Source organism: Dipodomys ordii, unplaced genomic scaffold, assembly GCF_000151885.1.
Source record: "Dipodomys ordii isolate 6190 unplaced genomic scaffold, Dord_2.0 Scaffold77, whole genome shotgun sequence".
Taxonomy (NCBI): Eukaryota; Metazoa; Chordata; class Mammalia; order Rodentia; family Heteromyidae; genus Dipodomys; species Dipodomys ordii.
In genome coordinates, this window is record NW_012267293.1 from 6,363,379 (window position 1) to 6,372,443 (window position 9,065).

General features: G+C 45.5%; 2 protein-coding genes across 2 annotated transcripts in view; one reads left to right on the top strand and one right to left on the bottom strand.

The window, feature by feature from the left end:
- Positions 1-264: 264 nt before the first annotated feature.
- Positions 265-6,257, bottom strand: Gtf2h5 (general transcription factor IIH, polypeptide 5). Its single transcript, XM_013024541.1, has 3 exons — positions 6,180-6,257; positions 5,343-5,415; positions 265-894 (listed from the first exon to the last, which is right to left on the bottom strand). Exons 2-3 carry the CDS (start codon positions 5,375-5,377, stop codon positions 714-716), a joined length of 216 nt encoding a protein of 71 aa, XP_012879995.1. The 5' UTR covers positions 5,378-5,415; positions 6,180-6,257; the 3' UTR covers positions 265-713.
- A 152-nt stretch (positions 6,258-6,409) lies between these two features.
- Positions 6,410-9,065, top strand: part of Serac1 (serine active site containing 1) — a 36,635-nt gene continuing 33,979 nt past the window's right edge. The window contains exon 1 of the mRNA XM_013024584.1: positions 6,410-6,497. The gene's annotated coding sequence lies outside the window, so the exon portion shown is untranslated. The remainder of the gene's footprint in view (positions 6,498-9,065) is intronic.

A 9,065-nucleotide genomic window follows, 5' to 3' on the forward strand; every position in this document is an offset into this window, starting at 1 on the left:
TCCTCAGATCTCAGCCTCCTGAGTAGCTAGGATTACAGGCGTGAGCCACCAGTGCCCAGCAGGATTTGAATCTTAATCTTCAGATCTCATCCACCTATATAGCTAGGGTTACAGACATGAGCCACCAGCACTGGTGGTCCATTTGCTTGCTTCTAACTCCTAGCATTTATAAACTCATTTTCAGGTAAACACAAACTGTCGTTTACATTAATATTACATCTTCATCAATAGAGACGGCTTGTAAGCACACATCTGGGGAACATACACGTTACCAAAGTTTCTACCCTGGCATTTTTATTTAAATAGTAAATCTATGAAGTTTATAACTGAAACAAAATCAACAGCATTCATACTATAAAATTCACAATTATGAACAGGAACAAGTAACATAATTATCTAAGTTACACTGAAAAATCGAATGGCATATTCCATTTTATTTTTGATGTGTTAAATTAGTATTAAAAATAAGAAAAACATTTTTTATTTTACTAAAAGAACAGCCCACTGTTAAAAGTTTCTTTTTTTTTTTAACTTCTAAAGTACAACACAATCAGTTCAGGGGCTTTGGTTTTATTTGAACAAATGATCCCACCCTCTTTCCTACAACATGCTCCTAAACAATCTGCTAGGTTTAACTGATTACATGATTTGAAATGGGGATGGTCTTTCACATTTGCTGCTTATAATTCCTAAGTGACCAACGGTTAGTATTTTTACTTCTGGGTAAGAGAAAAAGCATTTTGGTCCATTAATTCACCTACTCGCTCCTGGAGGACATTAACCAACTCTGCTATTACAAAGACATGAGTGTCATCGATGTCTTGAATGATGAACTTCTTCCCCAGCGCATTAGATTCATCCAAGTACAGGAGGAACTGCTTCATGGCGGGATCACTGTGGGACAAGCACACAACCAGACATCTGGTTTCAAAACCACACCACAAAGACTCAAGCATGCAGAATTTCTGAGATGTCAATGACAGGGTTTGCAAAGAATAATTTGTCACTGACAGACAAAAACCTGAACTATTCAAAGCTTCACAGTTAATAAGGTCTTGAATTACTGCATCTGTAATTGATTCAAAATATTAATTTTTTTCCTGCATGACCATTACAGAAACAAACAGCTGTTCAGTATCTTGTGTACGACAAATTAACCCACAAAAATTAAATTGTCACATTGATAAAGCAAGGGCTATGATGAAGAGTCAAGATCAGTGACCTGTATAACCTGATATGAACTTAATCTTCCAGAGCCTCTGTTCCCAACAGTAAGTTTACAGAAGAGAACTACTATGGAAATTAAATGAATGCCAAGACTAGGAGTGTTGGGCTTATAACAGGCACTCAAGATTCTGTCCTCCTTAAAACTCATAATGGCACTGGTCCCAACTATCATTCGGAATCTTTGAAGGAAATTCTAATAAAATTGCCTTGTGAATTTGGGTCTCTCAAAGAAGAGATCCAAATTAAATTCTACTGACTTCTACATTTTAGTCTGAAATAAATAGGCTGACAGACAGTACAGCTTTACAACATGACTCTTCCAAAAAGACCTTGAGCCAGGCACCAGTGGCTCATACCTGCAATCCTCGCTACTCAGGAGGCTGAGATCTGTGGATCACAGTTTGATACTAGCCCAGGCAGGAAAGCCCTGAGATTACTATTATTTTTTGCCAGTGCTGGGGCTTGAACTCAGGACCTGAGTGTTGTCCCTGAGCCTTCATATTCAAGGCTAGGGCTCTACCACTTGAGCCACAGCACCACTTCCAGCCTTTTCTGAGTAGTTTATTGGAATAAGAGCCTCACAGACTTTCCTGCCCTGGCTGGCCTCTAACTGCAATTTTCAGATCTCAGCATTCAGAGTAGCTGGGATTACATGGGTGAGCAATCAAAAAAAGCTGTAAGTGGAACTGTGGCTCAAGTGGTAAAACGTTAGCCTTGAGCACAAAAGTTCAGAGACAGTACTCAGGCCCTGAGTTCAAACTCCAGCAGTGGTATACATACATGCATGCACGCACACACACACACACACACACACACACACACGCACACACACACGCATGCACACACACACGCACGCACGCACGTGTGCACACACACACACGCCCGCGCGTGCGCACCCGTTGACCTGTGACACAGAAACAGAAAACTTTAGGTAAATTATATAGTAATGTGTTTCTTCAAAGATGGATAATGTCAAATTGGATACAGATTTTTTGCAATTCTTAGAGAAAATGGAATTTTACACAATCTTTTTGATGACTTGACGAATGTCAAAATCAATTACAAAGATAACAATTTAATCCAAAAGTGGAGTTATTTACTGAGAACAACAAAAACAAGCTTTCCAGCCAGGTGCCAATGGCTCATGCCTGTAATCCTAGCTACTTAGGAGGCTGAGATCAGAGGATCGCTGTTCAAAGCCAGCCCTGGCAGGAAAGTCTGTGAACTCTTATCTCCAATAAACCACTAGAAAACCAGAAGTGGCATTGTGGCTCAAGTGGTAGAGCACTCACCTTGAGCTGAAGAGTGCAGGGACACCGCCCAAGCCCAGAGTTCAAGCCCCACGACCGACAAAAAAACAAAACAAATAAACAAGCTCTCCCTCTTCCAAGTATAAACATGAGTATTAAATAATACTAAAAAACTATTTATTTCAATCATTAAGTATGTCCTTGGAGGTAATTTTGGCTTTTATTGACTTGCAAACTAAATATTTAAATGTAAAGATCACCTTGACTGCAGAATTGAGGAAAGTCTAGGAAATGGCCGAGGTAAGGGTGGACAATTGGGAGAAAGAGACACTAATGATTGCAGAGTGCTAACAGTGGGGATGAGAAGTGGCTGGGGAGGATGGATTGAAGGGGTGACTGGCAAGAAGCGCAGGACCAGTTCATGAAGAGGTTAAATGTCACCCCCTTGTACTATGTTCAGAGAAAAAAAAAAGGTTAAACACTTGGCACTGGTGACTCACACCTGTAACCCTAGCTACTCAGGAGGCTGAGATCTGAGGATCATGATTTAAAACCTGTCTGGCAATCCCAATAAATTACCAAAAAAAGCCAGTAGTGGCGCTGTGGCTTAAGTGGTACAGAGCTAACTTTACACAAAAGAAACTCAGGGACAGCTCCCAGGCCCTAAGTTGAAGCCCAGGACTGCCCTTCCCCCCAAAAAAATTAAACAGAAACAAACAAAAAGCAATGGTGTTCTGAGTGATAGAACCACAGTGATTATTTTTACTCTTTCATTTAAAACACTTTTTTTTTTTTTGGTACCAGTCCTGGGCCGTGAACTAGGGCCTGTATGGCTTGTTTCCTTATTTCCTAAGGCTGGTGGCTCTACTGCTCAGCTACAGCTCCACATCCAGCCTTTTTGGTGGTTAACTGGAAACAAGAATCTCATGAATTTTCCTGCCCAGACTGGCTCTGAATTACAATCCTCAGATCTCAACCCTCTGAGTAGCTAGGATTACAGGTGTGAGCCACCAGAACTTGGCTGTTTTTCACACTATTACATTTATTTTTCCATTTTTTTTAAAATGCCAGTATTGGGGTTTGAATGCCATGTCCTGGGCACTGTCCCTTAGCTCTTTCCATTTAAGGTTGGTGCTTTACCAGCTTTTTGCTGGTAACTGCAGAATCTTAGGAGCTTTCCTGCCTAGGCGGGCTTCAAATCTCAATCCTAGATCTCAGCCTCTGGAGTAGCCAGGCTCTTGGGTTTATTTCCACTATGTGAATATAGAGACTAAAAACCTCGAGTTTGACTGTGACAAAATCTGATTTGTTAATAATACTCAGTAAACAAATACTAAGTAAAACACACACACCCAGGCCTCTAGACAGTGCCTGATAGTTTGAGAATTATACTTAACAAATATATACTATATTTCCAGATACTGTTTGGAGGCCTGGGATACTTCTAAGAAGCAAAGACTGATAAGACTTAAATACTGTGAAAGAAGAAAATAGTCTAGTTCTTACTTCTCACAACTAATGTAAGCTTAAGAGCCAAACTCATAAAATAAGGTAGATGTAATAATACATGTTCCTCTAGACTGTGATTAGGCTGTAAACTAGTTGGTTTACCCTCTGTAACAAATCTTCCCTGCAAAAACACCTGCCAATAACTGTGCTCCCTGAACACCAGAGGTCTGCTCTCGCACCTGGAATCAGACATGGACATATGTTGGGCATATGTTACTTATTTCAGTAATTGCTGTGGTTGGCTAGATTCAGAAAAAATTCTGGGTGAGCCTGGCAGTGGATAGTGGATCCCAAAAGAGAAGGTATTTTCACTAACCTTGTTTTGATATTAAAAAACGCACTAGCTCTACCACTGACTGGACCTCCAGCCAGCCCCTTAGCCTTACATTTTGGTATTTGATAAACCTTGACAAGAGGGAATCTTACATCCAGGTGCCTTGTCTTTTTGGTTTACTGAAGCTAGGCCTAACTGCCATCACAATAGTCTGGCTTATTGCTCTTTTTTTTTTATCAACTCTTAAGTAAAAATTTCAGAAGGTCATTGTTTTCAACTAAGTTCCATGTGAAAATGAAAAATTGAATCGCTCATTCAAAACTTCTAGTCACTTAAGTTGTTTATCTGGTCTGCAGAGAAAGCAGTGTTAGAGATAACAGCCAACTTTCCTTAGTAGGTCAGTTCAAATTGGCTTGATAATGGAAGTTGTCTTTGCCTTATACACCTTATGCAAAACCCCCCCACAAAAACCCCCCAAAACTAGAGGTTAACAATTAGTAATTCTATCTTCCTGCCTTCTTCAGGAAGGAAAAGTGAAGGTTCTTAAGCTGGAGACCTAGCTCAGCTGTAGAGTGCTTGCCTAGAATATTCAGAGCCCTGGATTCAGTGCCCAGTACTGATATAACAAGGGGGCGGGGAACAGCTGTATGCTAAAGATGCTTATAATGAGTTTCCTATTGTGAAATTATGAAAAAGGAAAAAGATGTACTAGTTTTGCTGTGATGCTTTTAACTGAATGTTATGGCCACTGATAAATGCTTAGTTAAGATGGAGAAGGTATTAAACTGTGATAGGCATTATCTGCAGACTCAGACATCCACTGGGGGGTGGGGGGGTGGTCTTGGAACCCAACCCCCAAGGACAAGGGGGTAACTAGAGCTACTATTCCACAATATGGCATCTATCCCACTCCATTAAAATGGCTCCCACTGATGGTCAAACCCTAAGAATCTCCAAAATGTAAAGAAAATTGATTTCATTCAGATTTTACAAACAGTACCGGGGAGACGGTAGAAAACATATGCAAATAAATCCAAGAAGCAATACACAACTTTAACTCATGAAGTACCAAAATTACTAACCATTCTATAAGCACTCCTTTCAAGACGTTGACCATCTTTTCCCAGTCAGAAGGTGCAGATAGCCTCAAGAATGCTAATAAAAAGGGATAAAACAACACAAAATTCAGATGCATCAACTTCAATTTACCTTGGAGATTTACCTCTAAAAGGAGACAAAATAAACGACAAGATTAAAGGTAAGTCCACGGAAGACCTTCAACTCCATTAACAGAACCGTGCCGACTATCACTGTTAGTAAAACTGGCAATCACATTCTCCCACAACCAAGTAAGCCTAAAAGCACGGCAGTGGCTCCGGCCACGCCCGTGTGCACCCCGGGTAGGAGCCAGGCAGAGGACAGATGCATTGCGCAAATGAGTCCTCCCCCCGTTCCGAGTGGGATAAAGGGTCGGGTCTTGAGAGGCCGGAATTATAGAAGGGCAGTGCTGAGAGGGGCTCCGAAACCCGCCGGGATCTGACCTGCCCAGTGGACAAACGGAGCGAGCGAGCGGATTTAGGCCACCATCCCTGCCCCCACCCCCAAAAAAGTGCACGCGAGGGCTCCAGAACCAGTGTTCCTCCGCTAAATTAACCCCGTCCAAGCAGGACCTGCGCTGGGAGGGCCTCGCCTCGCCCTGAGCGTCCCCACTTAACCCTTCAACTTCTGCCCCTAGGCGGGGGTCGCCACGGCCGCGGGAACCCGCGAGAGTGCGGATCAGTCGCTGGGCCCCGCCACCGCGGACCCCGGGAGGGCTCCGGACGCGGCCGGGTCCCTCCTGCCCCCAGCACCCCAGCACTAGAGGTCAGGATCTGGGCCCTTTCCCTCCTCCGCTGTGGACCCCGCCCTCTTCCACGCACCCCACTTTTCCCAGTCGCTCAGAAGCCCCGCACGCACGCCTCCCAGCTGGTCCAGCGGCGCCCCGGCGTCACCGACCAAGTGCGCCTGCGCCAACGTCATCACGCTGAGGACGCTCGAGAGGGTGGAGCGCTCCGTCGGGGGCGGGACTTGCTGTTCTGGGGGCGGGGCCTGCGGGGGCGGGCGCGGGGTCACGTGTCGCGCGCGGGGCGGAGGGTAGAGGGCGCGGGCGGCCGGTCGCTGCTGCGGGTGGGCTGCGCCGCCCGCGCGGTCTCGAGAGGGCAGCAGTTGGGGGGCAGGCCAGGTCTGCGCACCGGCAGGTAGGAAGCGGAGGCGGGCTCGTGGGCGGGCAAGGGTGTCATCGAGGCCGGGTGCGGGGGGAGCAGAGCGGGGGGTGACCCCTCACGGCTGGAGCGTCCCCACGAGGGCGCGCGGCCCGGGAGTGACCCCTGACCCGTCCCGGGCGTGTGGGCCTCTCTCGGGTCCTCGGGAGTCTCGACGGTTCCCTGCGCCTCCCCGGTTGCTGACGGGGCGGGAGGAGGGCACCGGGCGGGGCTTCCAGCATCCCGGACCGGTAGTCACTGGACGATTGATTAGGACGGCAGCGGGGGTCACGCCCCTGCTCCTCCCGCTTTGACCGGACCGGGCCGTGGCCTGGATGGCTGCTGACAGAGCTCCAAACCCTGAAAAGGCGACTGTAGTTAGTGACCGACTCCAGAAGGTTCCAAAGTTAACTCCAGATTCCGATCGGTAGTCGTACGGAGTTCTCTCGTGTTTACCGGAGGACAGGATGTTGCTTTCTGCTCCTTAGGTTACGTTACTCCCCCAGCTCGTGCTGCTTCTTCGTGTGTCTGAGTGATCACTTACGAACTTCCCTCTTACACCTACTTCCCGCGCCCCATCCCACAAATCTTTTCTTCCTGTTCTTTTCATAGCATTGTAAGCTCTTGAGCTCTTTTAAATGTGCCCCAAGTGTCTTTGCTTTTGTACTTGTTGTTTCCCTTCTTGTCCTGGAGGATCCATCTTCCATCACATGAGTTCCCTCACCTTGACCTACTGCCACTCTGGCCTCCAGGTGTTGGGCTGGTGCCTGCACATTAATGACCTGTTGAGTAATCTAAATTCTGCCTTGAAGTGGAGCTCCTTCCCCGTTCAAAACCTGCTTTTCTTCCTGTGTTTCTCCAAATCATCCACATTTAAATCCTTATCCCTCTTGCTCAACAACATTTCTGTGCACTTGATAGCTTGATATGTGCCAGTCACTAAGACCATTGGTATATAATGGTGAGCAAGTAAGTCATGTGTGTTTGTGCTAATTCTGAGACTTGAACTCAAGGCCTGGTAGCTGTCCCTTAGCTTTTTCACTCTACCACCTCCAGCTTTCTGCTGGTTAATTAAAGTAAGCGTCTCACTGGTCACAATAGCTAAACGGTGGGATTAGCCAAGGTGCCTACAACAGATAAAGAAGATTTCTCTGCCATAGAGAAAACTGAACTTGTCATTTGCACAAAAATGAATGGAACTGGTGAACATGTTGAGGGAGAGGAAGCCAAGCTCAAAAAGCCAAATGCCCTGTATTTTTGCCTTTCTGTGGAAGCTAGACCTGAAAGGCACATAGACACAGAGTGAGATGAGAGAGACATATATACATACAGAAATGTAGACGCACACAAGACATGATTCTAATTATAGGAATACATAGGGGAATGAAGGGAAGCAAAGAAAGATGGATTGAGAAGGAATAATTTCAAAATTAAAGTGCAACTGTGTGTGGATGGCATAAGGAACATACTGACAGCTGTTGATCAATAGGGGATTGGGAGGTGGGGAAAGAGAAAAGAACACATGGGTATTCTGAGAAAGCATAGTACATGCGTTTCTGAAGTAGCATAATGAAGCCCCATGGTGCAATTAAAAAACCAAAAAATGAATGACACAAAAGTGAAACAAACAGGCTTGAGAGCCAGCCGAAGGAGGAGAGAGGCTAACCAAGGTGGATGGGGGTGGAGTGGGAATAGTGCAAGTAGTTTATTTGCATGTAGGAAGAAAGAACAATGGAAATGGTTTTAAGGAGGGGGAGTGGGATGTGAAGAGTGATGGAGGGGGATGAGGTTTATATGGCTACATTGTAGGCATATGTGAAAATGTCACAAGGAAGCAAGGAAGCCCCCCCCCACCAAATGTATGCTAGTAAAAAAAATATTGGCAAAGATATGGAGCAGGAGCCCTCATACATCAGCTTTGCTGGTAGCATTGTACTAGATACAGTTGCAATGGAAAAATAGTTATCAAAAAGTTAAACATGTATCTTCCCCGTGATCCAGCAGTTCCACTCCTGGGCATTTACTGAAGAGATAGGAAAAGACATACAAAAATACCTATAAAATGTGCATAGCAGTATAGAATAGGCAAAATACTGGTGGTCCCCCAAAGATGCCCATGCTCTAGTGGCTGAAACCTGTGATTATGCTATGTGGCAAAAAGGACTTTGCAGCTGGAATTAGTTTACAGACACTAAGTAGGGAGAATGTAGGATAATCACATTCCCTTACAATAGAATAGCAAAGAGAAACCGACATGGCCACTGGGAAAGGACAAGCTATTGGTTCTGAGACCCCAGAGGAAGGATCTAGGAGGTAACAGTGGCCTCAGACCAGCTAGGAAATAAGGGCCTCAGTCCAATACCTGAATGGAACTGAATTCTGCCAGAGACTTGAAGGGCAGGGGTCGGTTGTGGGGCTTGAACTCTGGGCTTGGGCACTGTCCCTGCACTCTTCTGCTCAAGGCGAGCGCTCTACCACTTGAGCCACGGTGCCACTTCCAGTTTTCTAGTGGTTTATTGGAGATAAGAGTCTCACAGAGGCTGGGAAGGTGGCTCAGTGGTAGAG